Here is a 20,694-nt window from a genome sequence, read left to right as displayed (position 1 = left end):
TTTAGGGAAATCTTCCACGGCAGCCCTGAGGAGATCTAGATGAGATGGTGGTAAAATGCTAGTATCTTCGCTACACTAGCATTGGTGGAAGCTGCACTGAGATTTCCCTGAAATTCAGAGTATATACATGGACACATTGGGTTAAATTTGAATGATAGAAAGAATAAAAACTTTTGCTAACCTGGTGTTTGCCCTTTTGTGATATGTTCAATGCATGAGTTAGCAAAATACAATGTTAACATGATGATCAAAGAATATATTTTCAAAATGGAAAGTAACCCTATTTAAAATATAACGTGAATAAATACAGATAATGTGTACCATGCAGTAGGTTTTTTTTTCACAAAATGTTTTTTTTAAAGAGGAAAACTGCATTTTTCTATTCACATCCTGGATAAAATCTAATGGAATAATATAATGTACAGCTATGATGTGTGTATATCATTTTACATGAACAGACACGGGGCCCAATCTGGGGCCCAATACTCCAGCGGACATAAAGGAGCCTTACAATGGTCACAATGTTTCCCCAGTGCTGAAGCTTAGTAGAGCTCAGGTACACAGTCTCTAGTGAAGGGGTATGCCAGGTATAAGAGGGGAAGTGGCCACAGAGCTCTGTGTTCCAGGAGTTATGGGCTGCAGGGTGGCCATAAATTACAGCAACCCCAGTCGCTGGTTTTACCTACACCTGTGGCTCGCAGAGCAGCCTAGAATCCAGAAGGTGCACAGGTGGGCTAAAACCCCAATGGGCCATAACTTCTGTACTGTGCTTCCCTAGAGGCAGAATCTGGCCTATTGTTTACTGATCAGTAATGACCTCAATAATGATAGAGACAAGATGGGTGGGATAATATTGTTTATTGAACCAACTTCTACTGGTGAAAGAGACCAGCTTCCAAGCTCCAGCTTTAAGAGCTCTGTGAAGCTGGAATTCTTAAGAGATATTGGTCCAGTAAAAGATATTACCCTGTCTCTCTTAATAATGATGTCTACCACACAGTGTTTGAGTTGTTACCTGAGATCAGCGTCTACATCTGATTCAAACGGTAAATCTTCGGTGGCAAAAACATTTGCTTTTTATGTGTTTGCTAACTGTTCTCTGCTTTACAATGCTTGGTTATAAATAATAATTTAATAGTTAATGAGTAGTGACAGGGCCTAAGCAATAAGCAAAAGATGCAGCCCTAACACAAGATACCATTTTGGACAGGTAAGTGGGATGGTATAAAACTGCATATGCCCTTAGACAGGGCCACAGTGAAACTGCCTTTGAACAGTATCAGAGTGTTTGAAGGGAAGGCGGGACAGTTTGGGCTGCTTGGGAAAAGGGGAGTTGGGTGCCCAGAACCAGGGGATTCAGGGAGTGGGAGAGTTCATGTTTAGGACAGGGGGAGGCAGAGGTTCAGCAAGGGTTGAGCCCCGACTAAGGAAGGATTGGTCCCTAGTCCAGATGTTTGGTGTTTGTTGGCTCGGGTCCAGGGAAGTTCCTGTTGGGTGGGGGGTGCCGTGCCGTGGCAGAGGAAGTTCGGGTTCTGTTAGGGGGACAGGCTGGCGTTCGGGGTTCTGGCCCGAAGGCAATGGGTGCTGGTCCCCGGGCGGCTGGGTTTCAGGTTCCTTGGGGAGGGGGTTCGGTCCTTGGGTCCCCGGGGGGGGGTTAGGTCGCCCGGTGGGTCGGGGTGAGGAGATTCGGATTCGCTTCTGGGGCAAGGGAGTCGCCTTCGTTTCTTACCCGCAGGTACAAATCTCGCAGAGACACCGCGGCTGCTTCATCCTCCCGCCACCGCCGCCTGCCTGCCTCTGAACCCGGGTAACCAGGGAAGCGCGCGGTCGCCTGGCAACCGCTTCGGCGTCCTTACAACAGCCCTCTCCCGGCTTCCGTAGATCGTCACAAAGGGGGCGGAGACAAAGGGAGGGTACACGCAGTAGTAGTAGCGACTTCCGGCTGTGGGCAGTGTGGCTCCTGTCAGGAGAGGGGGGAATTCGTGGGGTGAGTGACTAGGCGGCCCCCGTTTTCGGCCCGGCCTGTGCCCCCCGAAGGGGTGTCTTAGGTTGGGGGAGCTTGCAGGGTCCCTCAGCCTCTCCATTGCCTCACACCAGGCTGAGGCCATCTCCGGATCAGCCGCTGTGGGTGGCAGCCGACCCTGTCTTTCAGAGTCCACTCGGCTCTTCACCCAGTCACCCTCCTCCTTCTCACCCACACCCCCGGTGCAGAGGTCGGGGCCCTCGGTGACTCCTGCGTTGGGTGGGCACGGGCAGTTTCCATAGCGGGGGGGTCTCTCCCTCGTCCCCCTATAAAGTAGTGGTGGATACTGCACACGTGCTCCCCAAGCCCCCTGGCAATCGTTGTGGTTTGCATTCCTCCTTTCCTTCTTTAAAATGATTTTCTCTCCTTTGTCGTTGTGCAAGACCCACATCGTGAAACTGACGAGGGCCGCATTTTACAAGCACCTCAGCAGTACTTATTACTTACCCATGAGTCATCCCACTGATGTCAGCGGGACTACTCGTGATTAAAGTTGCAAACTTGTTTAATTGTTTGTAGGATCAGGGCCTGCATGGCTATCTGGGGAAGAAGTCAAACATAATCTATGCAGAGTACTCTCAAACACAGAAAGTAAGCACACTGAAAAAAAGAGAGAACCCTGATTCGATTATAGTCATCGCAAGGATTGTTTTATCTATTTTTAAAAGAGTGGTGGCTGCTGAATTTACACTGTCCCTTTAAATTGTGTGTGTGTCAAAGTGAGTGTGGATCTGCCCAGTTTAAAATGGACAGATTTTCACTGTGTATTTTGTTGTGTTTATTAACAAATAAATGAAAAATGTATATTATTAAAATGGAAAATGTGTCCTTCTGTTTGTAAATCTCTTTGGTATCTGATTTGGAGGGAATGGTGCTTTTGAAACAATTTATTAGCCACCTAAGTACTACCCGTGGACAGGTAGAGTTAATATTTATTTATAAACTATCAACGTGTGTGTGCTCGTGCAGGTGTGTATTTAAAAAATTCAGATGTTTCTTGAGTTATGATTCTAGTATAAAATGCTTTTCCTTATTCACAGAAATAGCTAATCATGGTTCTCGCTAGTTTGGGGAAGATAATTGGACTCCAGAAAAAGACTGCCAGTATCAGGAATATCTGTATATTGGCTCATGTGGACCATGGTAAGTGGGACTTCTTGCTATGAGCCATCATTTAGATATATTTTCTTATGTGTTCAGATTAAATTATAACAGGATATTTCAGTCATTTTGCTGAAGATAAGTGTTTCAGAGTATTGATTTCTCATGTGTTTAAGTTTATGGGTTCAGTTAAAGGTTGATTTAACCCAGGTCACAGGGCCACTGATAGTGAGAAGTCCTCCTAGAAGGCACCCATGCAATCAGTGTCCTTTTGATGGGCATGGCAGGCAACATAGCCCTAAAGTGGGCAGTAATGGCCAGGGGAGCATGGCAACAACAGCTGAGCAATATACTGATTCATATCCACCCCCCTTACTTAAATAGCTGGCTGTGGTTTGTGTGGAACTCTGTAAATTAAACCTTTATTGGAGTGTGAATCTGCTGTGGGGTGCAGCACCTAGCCCTGATGAAAGGTGGTATAAATTGCCCCCGCACCACACTCTGCACTAGTAGGCAGTGGTATTACTTCTCAAAACTGTACTCATCCATACTATTCGGGGGGGGAAAGGAACATGGAATGCAGTCAAGTGACGTCTCTTCACTTGGGGGATCAGCATACTTGTTTGAAATCTGAAAAGTCCCTTTCTTCCCTTGGTACAGACTAATCGCCTTGCATTTTTGTGGCCAGGCAGAGTGGCATTAATGGGCTTGGGAGGGTTGCTACAATATGTGGCTTTTAAATAAGAGAATAGAATATCAAAAAACACCCCTACCAAGCCACATTGTAATGAAAATAATCAAGATACGTGTTTACATGGGGGGGGTGTGTGTGCACATTAAATGATATATGCATTCCAGGAAATTAAGAGCTTTGTTTAAAATTGGCTAAGGTTATTCAAGTACACATATTACCAGCACAACTGTATAAAAGTCAGGAAATCCCTAGTTAAGCCAAGGACTGTTAATTTACCTTCTTCTCTTTACCTCACTTTCACTTACTGCCCACCTATGTTTTTTCCTGTTGCTTCTACACAAAAGATGCAACTTTAATCATGTGGGATGGTTAATCAATTAATAAATTATTGCTTTCTAATTGTTTGCAATGTTTAATTGATAGTATGTTGAAGTAAATGGTTAGTGTCTGTGGAGTAGATTTGTAGTTGATTTTTTTAATTGGATGATTGTGTTATGCTGGATGGTTAATGTAGGAAATAATTTGAAATAGTGTTTATTGTTTTGGGAAGTTATTGTTTAATGTTAGTGATTAATGTTTATTTTTCACATTGTAATGAGGAGTTAAGGTGGGGTGTTTTGTTGTTTTTTCAATGGATTTTTTGGGTCGTAGTTAAGGCTGCATGTTTTTTGTGGTGATGGAGAAGAGAGGCATATATTGTGAGAGGCAGATGTAAGTGGTATTGAGTAACCTTAACTGGTTTTTAATAAAACATTTTGTTTGGGATTTCTTAATTTTTTAAAAAGAAATCTCTATAAATGTTGATAGTTACTAGCTTGTAGCAATATCAAGTTTGATAACCCGTTGGTGTGTGTGTTTAAACAAAGTCACTTGTTTTTCTTTGCAGGCAAAACCACTTTAGCTGACTGTCTGATATCTAGCAATGGAATAATCTCTAATCGATTGGCAGGAAAGGTACAGTTATAAACTAATACCATTAATGAGTGGAGTTTTCAAGAGTTCCTACAAATTTTCTTCCAGACATACCCTTTCACATTTAAAAAAATAGCTTATGAAAATATTTCTGTACAAATTTATCACTTCTTTTTGTGGTCTTTTATTTTAGTTGAGATATCTAGACAGTAGAGAAGATGAGCAGATCCGAGGAATTACTATGAAATCTAGTGCTATATCACTGCACTTTGAAAAAGGTAAGGTAAAAGATGCTACACAAAATGTACAGACTGTTGAGTTTCTTTTTTGCTTTGCTTTTCCTTCTATTAATTGTCAATTTCAAGATTTCTCTTGCAGGTAACTTCACTGGATCTCTCACTTAGGCCTTGATCTGCAGAGGCTTACCTTTTACAACTGTATTTTTAATCGTTTTAATTTAAAATAAAAAACCTACAGTTTTGTTTCTCTGTGGTGAACATGTATTCATGAATTCAGTGGGGCCCACATGTGCCTAAATTTCAGGATGTGGGTAAGTCTTTGCAGGATCAGGGCCTAAATGAGTCAGATGTAGACATTTGAGTGATAACATCATATGTCCATTGTGCAGCATATCTTTCTTCATCTTGGAGTCTGCACAAGTGAGTTGTGATTGAAAGGATCTTTTTTCAATAGCCCTTCATGCAAACAAAGCCAGTATGTTTGAATATGTAACATAGTGCATAATTTTGTTGGAAACTAGCTGAATGTTCATCACTAAAATCACCTTTAAAATGGGCATATTTCTCTGCTGAGTATTGCAAGAGGAAGCATGTGGAACTGAACTGTCCTTTCAGTCCTGCAAGTGATGGGTCAACCCAAGTCATGGTGGAAGCATGCTGGTAGGAACAGAATTTTGGAAGTTTTACTTCTACGTAAATGTTCTGTGAAAGCATGGAAATCGGAAGTTCCAATCAATCTTTTATGTTAAATTGGTGGGGAGGAAGATTCAATCTCTGTTCCCAAAGTTGAGGAAACTTTCCATCAAATGCACAGAAATAGTTTTTAATTAACCTTATTATTTTTCTAAGATTGCTGACCTGAGAAATAGCATCTGTTTCTCAATAACTTGGCCACAATTTAGAACAATTAACTTCTTGATAGAATGGTCCTAGGCAAGTGCTGCATGAGTATGATATGATGGATATATAAAACTATCCCCTGATTTGATAATTAGATTTCATTAAATTTAGTTAACGTTCATCCTCTGAGTAAATTATGCTGATATTTTAGCCTCAGAAGTAATAAATGCTTATTTTTGTAGTAAAAGCATGCATACAACATCTATTGATATAGAAAAAGTTACACAAAGTTTTATTCAAATTGATAATACTTGAAACTAACCTTGTGGGTGATTAACATATTATTACAAACATATTTCCAAACTGGACCCTTGAGAGCAATAGGACTTAATTGTATGAGACCCAGATATCTGCTGTTTCTCAAAATATGCTAGTCCTTGAACTTTCTTTTGTCCTCTGCATGCTGTTTTTAGATCTTATTCATTATAGTTAAATTATTTTCATTTATGACTCATGGAATGGAAAATAATGGGAAAATGTGAGGTATTGCATTTGTTAAAGTTGGTCTTTATAAGTGTGTGGGTTGAATTTTTCTACAAACCTGTGTTTTGTATTTTCTTTTAAATATGTTACATTGTAGGATGATGAACTGTTCAAGATGTTCCAGATTTGTTCCCTCTATATTTTGGTTTTGGTGGTTTTTGGTTTCTTGTTGCTTTAAGTCCAAATGTTCATATTTTTATTCTTCTAGTCATCGGCCATGAAACAATGCCATCAATGGACACCATCTTCTTTTGTCTGCTTCTCTAACTGCATCTGGCTAATTCTGTAATAATTGCACACAGTTCAAATTGGACAGTGCTGTACTCTTATGTCAGGATGTCTGTTTGCCATATTGTTAGTTGGAGGTTTGGAAAAGCTAAATTTGCCTGAGTGCCCGTTCTTCCCCTTCATCTTCAATTAGGCGAGTGATCAGGCAGAGTAGATTTCTACCGGCTGATGTAGTAGAGCTAACTTTGAGAGATAAAATAATCACCTGTGCACTAATAACCAGTGTAAGTCTTTGTGTTTCAGCTACATTGAGATTATAAAGTAGTTGAGGCCACTATGGTGTATGCAAGCATTGGAAAAAGTGGCTAGTTTTATGGTTGAATAGAAAAGCCTTACTTCTAATTTTTTTCATTATCTTTTTTTCCCCCACTATCTTTAACTTTTGTGGACATTTAGATTAATTCTTTTATTGCTTCTTTAACACAGAATGGGTTAGATTTAAGTGTTTTCCTTCTGTAAAACTGCATGGACCTTTTTCATGAATATTTGTGATATTTTGAAAATAGAAATGTTGAACTCGCCACATTAATTTCTTCGGTTAGGGAGCAGTTTTAACTGAGCTTTCAGTGTCTCCAGGAGGTATTCCTTGGTGTCTCTGTAGAACAAGATAACTCTTCTGGGGAAAGTGGGAGACTGATGTATTTACTTACTTTTGAATGACAACCAGAGAACTTCTAGGCTGTGTTTATTCTTATTTGATCTTCTTGGTGTGAGGCTGCTGGCGTGTCTCCCCCTGCCCAAGAAGGACTAATGCCATGCCCTCAATCTGTTCATGCTCTTCCTTCTGAGAACAGCTTTATTTTTAAAACCTGAAACTCATGATGCTATTTCCCTGACCAAAGTAGACTGCAGGAGTCTAGAGGCCTTTCTCCTTGTCTTTTCATCCTAGTTCTAAGACTAGCCATAGGGGGTTCATTTGCTTCCAGCAGCAACCCTACTCAACTAAGCCACTCCCCTTTAAGGGCCAGCCACCTTATGACAGTTGGTTTGAGCATTGCGAGAGTTTTTAGGTCTGTTACACAAATCAAGGCTTAAGATTAGAGTTTCATATGAAAATTAAAGAATCTCGATGTGTCTAACTCCACAAAACTAACGGAGAAGAATATATGAATTTGCTGCTAGCCTGCTCTAGCATTTTGAAATCTTGTTGATAATTTTATGATGTTTTGTAATATTTGAACATTTAGGGTTTTGGCTCAAACCTGTCATTTTACCAGGTAATTTAAAAACAATAATTTTCAATAAGGGAAATTTAGTTTTGAATTTGGGATATCACATGAATGCAGTTTATCTCCATACGTAATAGCTATCTGTTTATCTTTACGTGCTGCTGCAGCAGCTGCTGACTTGGAACAAAAATTATACTCTGTAACAGAGTCATTAATTATAAGTTAGTGCAGTAATAGTTAATGTGCATCATTTTTATCCAAATGTTTTCTTAAATACTCAATCTAGTTTGTCCTAACCACATTTCTACAATTTTGGCCAAGCTAGAAAGCTTGTAATTAAGTCATAGGAATAAAGGAATAAAAAAGCAAAAAATAAAAAAGCTAAAATAAAACTAATTGTGTAGTCTTTTAGTGTACAATCAACATTGTTCAGGAGTAAGAGTGATAGATAATCCCAATTTTTTGGACTTATCAAGCCATGATGAAGATTTCTGGCTAATGCCTCTTGTTTTAAGTGATGTTTTGGCTGTTGTTACTCTCTCTGGGCTTATCTAGGAATATTACCTGAACAATTTTGTTGCATACTTGAATGTTGTCTTCAGGGATACATCTTATGCTAGAGCCACTGTCTAAGAGTTCACATTTGTTTTCTTACTTGCATAGGCATTAGCCCTGTTTACTGATGAGTCTGGTTTGGATTTCTCAGCTCTACAAATGTAGATTTGTGATATTTGTAAAAAAAATTATTGTGTTTATTTTTGGTGGTCCTGATTCATCTTGTGTAATATTGGTTGGACATTTTTGTTGTCCTTGAGTGTATGTTCTCTTTTGACATGACAGCAGTTCTTTAGCAAACTTATTTTTCTCCTCCACTTCTCCCATCCAACAGCAGTGGAGTGAAGTGTTTTTTAAAAATATAGCTTTTAACTTAAATGATACTTCAGCAATTTATCTTTCAAGAGTAAAGGATTGACTTTTATGGTGAACTATTCTTAGTGTCTTCTAAACACAGATTTTAATACGGTTGTCCAGTGTTTTGGCTATTGGCATTACAAAATTGGAATGCTTTCTACTGAGCCAGATTTTCAAAAGTATTTAGTGCCTAAACATGCAGCTAGGCACCTACTGTGATTTGCAAAAGCACCTAAGCAGGAATTTTTGGGAGTTAGGTTCCTAACCTGCTTAGGTACTTTGTGGAATTTTAAAAAGTGCCTATCTACATCATTAGTTGTCTAAATATCTTTGACAATCAAGCCCCTGGTGTCCTTTCTAATATAAATGTCTATAATGAAGTGATGGACATAGAAACTTGTGTAACGTCACTTTGTGTATTTAAAAGTAAATTGTTGTTTGATTCTAGGTGATCAGGAGTATCTTATTAATCTAATAGACTCCCCAGGACATGTGGATTTCTCTTCAGAAGTATCAACTGCTGTCCGACTCTGTGATGGTTGTGTCATAGTGCTGGATGCTGTGGAAGGAGTCTGTCCACAGGTGATCTAAAAAAATTGATTGAGAAAAGATGGAAATGAGAGAACAGACAAAATTTTACTGTTTAGCTGTCTTAAATACATTAAACAGAAGAGACACACAAGCCAATGGTCAAAAGTTCTTTAAAATGTTCAGTTCTTTTAATAAATTGTGTGTTGTCTATTAGGTATGAGAGTGAGTAGTTAGATTTCTGGCTGTGCTGATTATGGCTGAGCAATTAAGAGATTAACCATAGAATGTGTTCATGAATATGTGGTTCAGCTACTGTTGCCATGGTGTTGGAGATACAAGTGCATGCTTTTCCTGGCAATAGAATATTAGTACACAGAAGAGATAAAAGTAAAGGAGAGTATAGAGATTTTTTTTAAAGGTTTAATATTTTTCTTATTTAAGTATATTTAAACAGCAAAATGATCCAAAATAAAAGTGTATTGCAAGTTTATTTATCCTCCTATGATTATAAGTTTTTTTTGTAAGAAATGTTTGTAAAATCTATCTTGCTATGAAAATGCTTTCTATGGCATCATTCTGTAATAGCTAACTGTGGATTTTGGGATATAATCCACAGACATGTTTAGAACCAGAAGTTGATAAGGTATTTATTTAAATTTTGCTTCTAAACATAGTGTCTTTCTCTTTAACGGTATTAATTTTGTGATGTTAAGGTGTATCCTTAACTATTTCATGCATTTTTTAACACTTTCTTTCTTTTTCTTGGTAGACTCAAGCAGTTCTGCGACAGGCATGGCTAGAAAATATCCGTCCAGTTTTGGTGATTAATAAAATTGATCGTTTGATAGTAGAGGTCAAGTTAACTCCTCAGGAAGCGTATTCTCACCTTAAGAATATTTTAGAACAGGTATGAGGCTTTACAGTGCAACATTAAGACAACAGATTTTAATTTGGACTGGAAACAGTGCTCAATGTAGTGTGACATAACCAGTTTTTCTCTACCTTCTGATACTTTGCATAGTTGTGTCCTTTTTAAAGAAAAAATGATTTATTTATTTATTTGTAAGAAAATGTGGTTATTTAACATCTATTCCTGTTCACCTTTCTCAGTATTTATAATGTACACAGCTCTGAAAATAATATTGAATTCTTCTTTACAAGCCAACAAGAGGCATTCTCACAATAATAGCATGTCTCAGAGATTTGATAGGTATAATACTATTTTTTAAACTCCTATTTTCTATGGATTGTATGAGTTCTTTGGAGATTGAAATAATACTATATTTATAATCTCAGTAATATTGACTGCCTGATTTGGGATTGAAATTAAACTACTAATAAAAATGTTAAATAGTTGTCTTCAAACATTGAATTATTAATTGATTTCTCATTAATGGTTTGAGGTAACTGTAAATATAGTTACTTCCCTATATGTCATATCCTCTTTTCTGTTTTTATTTATTTTACTTATCGGAAATAATAATTCACTATTTCATTATTTCTCATTCTGAAAAATGATAGTTATTTTAGCTATCAGAACTAAATAACTTGAAATCTCATTAGGACTAGATATGATTTGTAAAGTACTCCAGACATGGGGTGAAATCCTGACCCCATTGAATTCAGTGGGACAACTCCCATTGACTTCAGTGGGGCCAGGATTTCATCCACAATGTCTATATATTAACTTTTTTTTGCTAAGCTTATGCAAGCTGCCTTAATTGAAATCTTCTTTGTAAAAATACACAAGTTGGTTGCAGTGTTTTAAGTATACTTTTCTGTGGTTTTACATATGCTTTCCTAGGTCAATGCAATCACTGGTGCTCTTTTCACCTCTAAAGTCCTAGAAGAAAGAGCAGAGAAAGAAACAGAAACTCAAGGAATTTCAGATTCTGTACATGGAGATCAAGTTTATGACTGGAGTGCTGGCTTGGAAGATACTGATGATTCACATCTTTATTTCTCACCAGACCAGGGGAATGTGGTATTTGCCAGTGCTATTGATGGTTGGGGCTTTGGGTAAGTCAATAAATCTAGGATTTCATTAAAGTGTAATTTACTATATGTAATACAAGGCAGCTGAAAAACCTTTTGAGTTGGTTTAAATACTTTTTAGAGGTAAGCATTTTGCATATTTCTGTACATCTAGTTGCAAGTGAAAATTGAATGGTCTATTTTCCCCAAAGCTTCGATTCATGTCCATTGTGTTGGTTCTTGACTGTTAGTTTTGAGGATTTTATGTTCCCTTAAAAACATTTTTATACTATGTTTAGTTGCTGTCTTTCTTTTACATTTCTGCATGTGCAGATTTCATATTTGTTTTCATGTCACCTATGACATTTTTTATTTGTATTTCAGCAGATACTTACACATCAGTTTCACAGTGAGGGCAGAGATTCTACATTAAATCATAAGAAATCAAGCATCTAACAGCTACAGAAAACATTATAGAATTCCGTATTTCATAGCTTGGGCATACATTTTTTTTAAATTTATTTACTTACATTTTTATTTTAAGTGTCTGTTTTTAGCATTTTGTTTCAGGAAAGGTAGGTGGGTCATCATCAAGATTTATAAACATTCTGATTATTTACCACAAGGTGGAGTGCTTGTCTTTAACATATAATTAAGGGGCTACAGCCCATTAATTTAGGTCCAGATTTTAGATTTTTTAAAACAATTTGACAAAATTAAATTCTAACGAGTTTATTTATTTTTTTTTGAAGTGAAAACTAGTCTTTTTTTGGATTTATGCCAGTTCATAAGAACCAGAAAACAAAATTGAATGCTTTAGTTTTCTTATCTACTCAGAATAACATGTAAGAAGTAAACTAATAGTATAAATGGTGCAAAGAAAATTAGATTTTAAAAATGCTTTCACTTCTCAATAATCTAAGGTTGTTCTAGCCACACTGGAAGGAATTTGTCCATTATTTTTAATCGGATGGTGTCCCTCTAGCATTCACTATATAATGGAAGTAACTGTCTTAACAGGAGTACTGCATTCCCAGTATTTAATGCTAGGATCCTGGTGCTATGCCTGTGCTCTCTGCCTAATCTGAGTTCTTCAGCCTGGAAAGGTTCAGTTAAAACAGTTGCAATGCAATTTTAGGTTCGAGATAAAAGTAGTTATAATAATTGAAGGTGGAAGAACTAGATTCTCTTTCTTGGCAATTTTTTTTAACATAAGCAAAGGTGAGGGGGGAGCCCTTGGAAGTTAGAGGTGTGTCTGTCACTTTCCCTTTCTTTCCAATTTCAGCAGTACTAAAAGAATGAGGGAGATAATTTTGGGTGAGGATGCATACACAGTAGTAACATGATCCTAGCAGTGACTGAAATGATGATAGATGCAGTCAAATGTAATAGTTTTATACAAAAATATTTAACCAAACTTTAATTATAAATCAAATTCCTTTTCAGCAGAATATGGGGCTGTATTTTCTAATTTCATACTTTTGTCAATAATCTGTTTTTATCCCTCTTCGAGGCAATGACAAATCACAGATAAGCATAAAAACGGTTTAATGGGTGTTTTGAAAAACATATTTTTATTGCCTCTCTCATTTAAAAGAAAGTATATCCTTTCTCATAGCAAGAAAAATAGATTAGTGCTATCCCAGATTAGTAATTAGCAAACCTGTGTTGTTTGATATTCATTTAAAATATCATAGGCTTAAACAATATTTATAGTGTAAAAGTCCATTTGGATATATTATAGCAAATGTTTGTTCAGTCTGTTGGCTTTGGTGGTGTTTCTGATTTTTACAGGCTTTAATTTTCCTGACAGTAGCTGTTATGCTAGAAATTTCCTGAAAAAGTTAATGGTGGCAGATTAACAATATATCATCCCAGAGTCCTATTGCCTGAGATTTTCAAGGCTTTTTAGGATCCTGACAATAGCAATATTCTAGTCAGTAGGGTGAGAAAATAATGTAGTTATAATAAACTCATACTTAGTATTTCTGTATCTTTCTTCAACAGTTCTCAAAATGCCTTGTGACTATTAACCAAGCCTCTTCATAACATGTCTGTTTCTGTACCAAAGTAATTAAACAATTTGCAGTTTAAGTGGTTGTAATATTAGTAAGAATTGAAGAGAAATAAATTTAAAGATGATAAATCATGTGTCAGCTTATAAGAAGAGAAATTATAAGTAAACGTAATTGCATAGTATTAATATGTCCTAAATAGTTCTACATAATCTTCTCAACTGCTGACTGGTAAATAGCTATGTAAAAATCTGTTCCTTAAAGAAGATACTGCAGTGGAACTCTGTAACAAAATATAGAGTCAAAAACTTACGAGCCACTTAAGAGCTTTCTCTTTAGCTTAGGCTGCTTGATGTTCCTAACTAGAACAATGTTTGCTGGTAACATCTCGTAAATTACGTAGCCTCTTTTCTGAAGCTGACTGTGAACATAAACTCACTATGATTACCTTATTAAATGGAAAGATGAACATGTTGGATGAATGTAATGCTTTTTGATAAGTGGTGCAATATATGGCCTGATTGTCCGACTTCTTTTTCTGTCACTTCTGTTCCACTGGTAGTTCCTCTGGAGATGGCTGTATACCAGCATGATTATAATATGGCAGTACAATAGACATAAGAAAATATTGAAAATAGTCCCAAGTTTGTTTGCAAAAGACAATACAACTCAAGTTAATTTGATGGATTACTAAAATCTGGAAGCTTTTTTTTTTTTTCCCCTGTTTTAAGACTTGAAATTCTTAGTGAATTGTAATATTTTGGGTTCTCCATGTACAGGACAGTGTCTCAGCCAAGCGAGCATTCCGGGAGCTCGTGAATCTCATGTCGGAATCTTCTTATTTGACATGTCAACTTTTTTTCTCTCTGGAATGTACATATAAGTAATAGAAAGCTTCTGTTACCCTGTTCTCTGAAGTATACAATTTTCTACAGCTTAAACAGAAAAGTGATACTGTTGTCTGCAGTTAGGGTGAGCAGATGTCCCGATTTTACAGGGACAGTCCCAATATTTGGGGCTTTGTCTTATATAGGCACCTATTACCCCCATCTCCTATTACCCCCATCATACTTGCTTTCTGGTCACCCTATCTGCAGTAGTTTTGTATTGCTTTACCTGTTCTTATTCTGCACGTTTTTCTGTATTATCAGAAAAATGCTTTAATGTTTTTACTAAAGTTGGATGAAAATTGTTTGGTCCAAGGGACCAATCTTTTTTTTTTTTTCCCCCCGGTAACTGGCATGGTCTGGTTTAGTGATGACAGTGGTGGTAAAAGTTCCTTTAAATGGAAAAAGAAGCATTTTCTTCTTAATTAATATTAGGAGGATCTGACCAGGCTGCCATGCCAGCATGACCACTTGTTGAAATGTGGATCAATGAAGCATTCACTTAATCAGGGCAAGTTCTGGCTGTTACAATGTTTTGTGGTACTATTCCTAAGGAAATTCCATATTTTCATGGTAGAGTAAATAAGTCATTAGAAAGTGCTAGCCAGATCCGGTGCTGAGAATGGCACATCTGCTTTTCTCATAAAATCCCCATGTTGAAAAGATGTAGTAAATGTATATACAACAATCACTGACATTCAACAAATCATGAGGGTTTTTCCCCTCTAATGCCTTAGGGTAAACTTCTGAAAAAAGTATATTTTTGAATTTTTTTTCAGAGGCATAACTTCTATGTTGTTGACTTGCACAAGTATTAATGTCTTTTGTTAGGGGTGTGAAGTCCTAACTAGGAGCCTTTGCAGATAGATAGATTATCAGATACCAGTGTGGCATAAATAGTATTGCCCTCACCTTCTACCCATGAATACCTCTGTCTGTCTTTCCTCTCTGTATAAAATTTCACTTTTATTTCCTCTCTTTACAAGGGGTAGTATACAAACTGCAATATGTAGAAATGAAATATTTTACAGTGATTGTTTCTCCCCCTTCTTACTATTAAAGAGAAACCTTTTTGGATTGAAAAGGTAGTTTATTTGTGTACAGTGAATCAAATTAGAAGTCAACTAGCAAGACTTGTTTAACTCAAAATAAGTATATCCTTCTTGTTTGACTATACCAGATAATTAAGTCATATAAATACCAGGAAAAAGTGCCAAAAGTATCAGATAAAAAGTTTTATTTTATTAAACATAACGTTTTGCTTTTGTCTTTTTCCGTGAATGTACTTTTTGTATCGTCAGATGGTACAATAGTAGTGTGTGTTCGAAAAATTTGGAAGCATATTCCATAATAAGTGCCAAAAGCAATATTGAAGAATATATGATAATGAAATGTATACTTAAAGAGGTATGTTTTCATTTTATGCCTGACACAGGTTTATGTAGATTTTTTTTCTGAGAGTATATTACTCAGATGATCTATGAATTGTAGTACTTATTGATTGATTTCTGAGTGGGAGTTAATATATTAGCCCTAAATGGCCTAAGATCTACTTGTCTGAAAGAGTGCCTCTATTCCCTTTTGATCTTACTACACTTATAATAAGCAGAGGAGCTCAAGTTGGAGCCCTCACAATATAGAAGAGAGGGATTTGCTGATAGGGTGTTCTTAGCAAAGGGACTTTAGAACTCACTCCCCTCCCTTGGTCTGAAATAGCCTGCATTTGTTGTCTTTCAGGATCCACTGTAAAACCCAGTTATTCTCCCTTGCTTTTGGAGTGAGGAACTATTATGAGGGTGTTAGGGTTTTTGGTTAATTATTAATTTTTCCCTTAATATTGATGTTTATGGGAGTTAGGAGGAATTTTTGGAGTAGTTACAGCAACTAATAGATTTGTTATAATTGCATCCAAAAAGATTGGCAAGGGCACTAGGAGCTGTGGGTAGATATTCTTTCTTTTTTGTGCGTATATATAAAAGTAATAAATAGTATATCATAATCCTAGTATGGCTGTTGGTCTTGACTTTGCCATTCTGGCCACAGATCCTAATTAAAAACATAACAATTAAACATTAAAATATAAACAATGCTTCATGTTGTGTCCTGTTGTGTTGCAATGGCATTATACGAACATCAGTTACTTCAGTTAGGATAGAGGTTCAGACTTCAAATTGGCCTTTATGTTAAAAAATGTTCAAACTAATACGGATGTATACTAAATATTGTTGTTTTTAAAATTAAGCATCCTCAGCTAAAGAGAAAACAGTAGAAACTGGGGGTGGTGGGAGGAGAGAGAAAGGGATGCAAGACTACTTATGAATATCAAATAAGTTGACACATGCTTACATATTTGTATCAAGATAGATTTTGCTTTCTTTTAGCATTGAACATTTTGCAAAACTGTATAGCCAAAAGATTGGAATCAAATATGCAGTACTTTTGAAGACCTTGTGGGGAGATTATTATCTAAATACAAAGGCAAAGAAGATAATGAAGGGTGACCAGGTAATATTGCTGGGTTACATGTTACTTTGAAGCTTCTTGATGACCTTTTTATCTTTGTTGGAAAGATATGATAAGGTTTTCTGTCAGATATCCCTGGGTAACACATTACTTGATCTGTAGCTGATGTTTTCTAATTCTGTTCCTCACAGTTTGGTCTGAAAATTATGACCTCTGTATATTTTTTAATTCATAGTGCACAGATAGAAGTTATAGCCTCTCATTCATTGCGGCAGCTTTGCCCCAGGAGATTGGTGGTGAATCTGGCCACTGGAGAGATTCCTTTTGTACAAAGGAACCCTCAGGTATATTAGAGTCACCATAACACCTCCAACATGCCTCACTTCTATGCCCAACATAAGGGGCACGCATACTGACAGCCAGGCATCTGGGTACAGAGATGCCAGCCATGCCCCAATAGTGGAAGATGAGAGTTGGTGGAGGAGTGATGTGTAGCAGTCACTATGGCAGCTCTATGCTATTTGAGGATTCCTTTACACAGGGAGAATCCTCCAGCTTTAGAACAGTTTTATTCCAGGAGAGCATCATAAATGTGCCCTCCCAGGCTAGAGATTCTTGCATCATGCGTCACTCCACTGCCTCATTGAGTGAATATGGTTTGTTTAGCCTATGAAGACCATATCTGGGAATCTTCAGTTCTCTTATATGAAGTATTTCCACTATTAAATCTGGGAGAACAGAGGCCCCTCCCCATTCATTTAATATAGTTTTCTTCTGTCTGTAGAGAAGAAAATTAATACTTATAATATTTATAAAGTAGCTGATAACCAGACTCAGATCAGTGTTGATTAGCCTCTTTCTTATTAAAAATTAAACCTTTGTCCTTTGACTTTTTTGATGGCATGTGATCCAGTAATTTACTGCATCCAAATTTGATTAGGGCTGTTGAATTACCTCACCTTATATATAGACAGATTAACAACAGATTTCACCTAATATGACTAGTTTTAAACACTACTTGTGGAGGTTGGTAGTTTAACCGTACAGACCTATTCATTGTGAAACTGATCAATGCTAAACTATTGGCTATGTAACGTTTATTCAAATTCCTAAATATTGTGTGTATTCTTTTAGTCAAAAGGAAAGAAACCTCTGTTTGTGCAATTGGTATTGGACAACATATGGAGTCTATATGAAGCTGTTATGAAAAGGTAGGAGAAGTCCCAGTGTTCTCTTTTGAATCCTTTTCACATGCTTTGTGTAAAGATTAAGATATTCTGATTACCACAATCAAATACTGTAGGTGCTTGTTACAGATCAGTCTATTGCTATTTTTTGTATAGAGACAAAGAGAAAATAGATAAAATTGTCACCTCTCTGGGATTGAAAATTGGTGCACGTGAGTCACGTCATGCGGATCCTAAAGTTCATCTCAATGCCATTTGCAGTCAGTGGTTACCCATATCCCAGGCAGTCCTCTGTATCCTTAAGTAAAAAGGTATTTTGTGGTTTGCCACTGGTTCTTAGACTTCAAAGCGTGATTACCTATGTGTTTTTGTACAATTTAAGTAAAAACATTTTTTTAAATGATCATCTAAATATCTATTTTTAAGATATAAATGATTATAAAATGTACTTCTTCTGAATGCATTCTTCGTCCCATCCCCTTCTTCCAAAATAGCTGTTATTTACAGCTCTTCTCTTGAGCACCTGCACAAAGGGAGAGGCAAACTGTACTGAAATTAACTCTTTGTTTAATGGGCCCATATAGTTTTCCTGCACCTGTCACAACATGGAATATGAAGTGTACCAGATTCACTGCAGAGTGGGAAATAGGGAGTTTCTAATGGTGCCCATTGTATATCAGACAGTTGACTATAATTATTTGAAGAGAAGCTAATAAGTTAATCAAGCTGGTGTTTATTTTGAGATGTTACATGTTAGTCAACTTTTCAAAGAAGGATAATGTTTAGCCATATTTTGCAAATGTCTTGGCACTGCAGTAAATTCCCATTTAGTTTCATCTCATAATTTAGCTTGCTTTATCAGTTCAGTACCCTCTTAATTCTTTCTTTTCCTGTTACTTTTTTCTAATAAGCGGCATTTTTGTCTAGTCACTTTATAGACCTTGTCCATTATTTACCCATATAAGATTTTTCTAAATTCTTACTGTGCTCTGTTGTGGACTAGTAGGTGATGCGTGCGAACATGGGCTCTTTGCACACAATCCTCTTTCGCTTCATGTCATCCATTTTTTATTCAACTTCTCACCGGGGTTACACTCCGTATCAATGCTATTTTGTCACCATTGGAAGTGGTTTTGTTCCTTTCTAGTCTGGTGTGTGCTGATATAGTTCTAATGAGTTTTAAAAAAATCTTACTTGCTATGTTTTCAGTTTGTTTCTCTTATTGATACAGTGATTAAATTGCTTTAAATTTAAATCTCATACCATCCACATAAATATACTGGTGGACCTGTTTTCTCTGTTCTAATATTCCGTTACATTTAAATAGTTAATCTCTGATTTCCACCGTTTTGGTGTTCCTGCATGCATGCGTGCATTTAAAATAAATAATTTTATGAAGTCTTTTGAGGGTGGATGTGCTTAAAATATTTTGTTGTTTATTTAATCATAAATATATATTTTAGAAAGTCTTTTCTGAAGGATAACTACATTTTCTTTTCTTAATAGAATTTGTTTTTGATTCTGTGTTGATACCTCTGTAATCCCAGTAAAAATCTTGTTGCCATCTTTGGGGGACACACTCCTTTAAATTGCCATTCTGCCCTTGGATGTGTGCTAGGAATCTCTTGTTGACATTGGTGGGAGTTGCACGTGCACAACGGGGCAGATTTGGATTTTTAATCCTTACTGGCAGTCAGTGCACACAAGTGGTCACATTTTTTGTAAATACAATAACTGATGCATAGTCAATAAAGAGTCGTATATCAGGTTTCTGTACATCCTTAACAATGTGCTTTAGCTATGGTCTGTAGTAAACTCCCCAGTCCTCTAGATATCACTGCTGAGAGGGTAGAAAAGTTGATGTGTGTTGGAGCTAGAACGTTTGATTCTCTACCTCCAGAAACTCAAGAACTGAAAAAGGGTAAGTAAATGTTCTCTAAACAGCTTGAAAATAACTTCACTTTTTTAAATGCACTCACCATGTCTGTCTTTAGGTTATCTGTATAACCTCTGCTTTGCTGCAGTCATTTAGTCTACATGCTGTAGTTCATCAGATCTTTGATTATGCTGTGCCAGATATTAGACATCTTGTTTTATTGTTCAGTATGTTACTAAGACCTTGTGCATTGCATTGTGTTTAGAGCCCTCAGGTTGCAAATAAAGTATGTTGAGAGCTTGAAACTATATGTTAGGGGGTTTTGAAAGAAGGGTAGGAGGTAAGCATTGTCTTCTGTTAGAACTAAATTGAAATGTAATGGAGAAGGAATTGAATGCTATACCAAGTTAAATATATAGTCACTAGATGTTTAAACTTGGATCTAATATTTATAGGTATATTGATTAGCTCTGCCCAACTAGTGGTATCATAGTAAAAATCATGTTCAGTTGAATTTGCTGTGTCTTTAAATAATCTTTGTGTTTATCTAATAAATGTTGTTAGAACAAATTAGTCTAGTATAGCCTAGTAATGTGTGAAAAGGTAATCTAGCAAGTTTGTGTTCACTTATTTCAATAGCAAACTACTGTTCATAACAAAGGAAGTTGTTCCTTTGAGCCTTTCACTATGTCCTGTACAGGCAGTTAGTTACTACATGATAGAAAGCTTGAAGATAGCATTAAGAATTTAAACCATGATTGCATAAAGATTTATTATTGAGAAAATGCTTCATTATTATTATTTTTTTTTTTTAAAGTGTGGAAATTAATTTTGTCATTTTAATGGAGAAACTTTTTAGTACCGAGCGTTACAGATGTTCATTAAGGATAGATGTGATTTATCTGTATAGGAGAAAATTTGATCAGTTCATAGTTTAACTGTCAGTTCGGGGGGGTGAGGTGGGGTGCGGTATATGGGATATATGTGTGTGTGCATGTGCTAAACTTTTTGTTTTTGTGACAAGCTGTTGTGGTATAATA

General features: G+C 36.6%; 1 protein-coding gene across 3 annotated transcripts in view; it reads left to right on the top strand.

The window, feature by feature from the left end:
* Positions 1-1,955: 1,955 nt before the first annotated feature.
* The window catches only part of EFL1 (elongation factor like GTPase 1), a 130,941-nt gene continuing 112,202 nt past the window's right edge, over positions 1,956-20,694 (top strand). The window contains exons 1-11 of one of the 3 annotated variants that reach the window (XM_067555723.1): positions 1,956-1,987; positions 3,064-3,166; positions 4,705-4,772; positions 4,924-5,008; positions 9,200-9,303; positions 10,022-10,159; positions 11,057-11,271; positions 16,510-16,633; positions 17,726-17,802; positions 17,935-18,071; positions 19,577-19,699. In XM_067555723.1, the coding sequence (XP_067411824.1) occupies positions 3,076-3,166; positions 4,705-4,772; positions 4,924-5,008; positions 9,200-9,303; positions 10,022-10,159; positions 11,057-11,271; positions 16,510-16,633; positions 17,726-17,802; positions 17,935-18,071; positions 19,577-19,699 (1,162 nt within the window). In that variant the 5' untranslated portion in view covers positions 1,956-1,987; positions 3,064-3,075. Of the gene's footprint in view, positions 1,988-2,566; positions 2,615-3,063; positions 3,167-4,704; positions 4,773-4,923; positions 5,009-9,169; positions 9,304-10,021; positions 10,160-11,056; positions 11,272-16,509; positions 16,634-17,725; positions 17,803-17,934; positions 18,072-19,576; positions 19,700-20,694 lie in introns of those variants that run through there. The other 2 variants (XM_067555721.1, XM_067555722.1) reach the window with 2 other exon arrangements.

This window comes from Emydura macquarii, unplaced genomic scaffold, assembly GCF_026122565.2.
Source record: "Emydura macquarii macquarii isolate MOO-44397 ecotype Brisbane River unplaced genomic scaffold, CSIRO-AGI_Emac_v2 contig_1644, whole genome shotgun sequence".
Classification (NCBI taxonomy): domain Eukaryota; kingdom Metazoa; phylum Chordata; order Testudines; family Chelidae; genus Emydura; species Emydura macquarii.
Note: the sequence above shows the minus strand (reverse complement) of the source record. Positions and strands in the feature narration are given on the sequence as shown.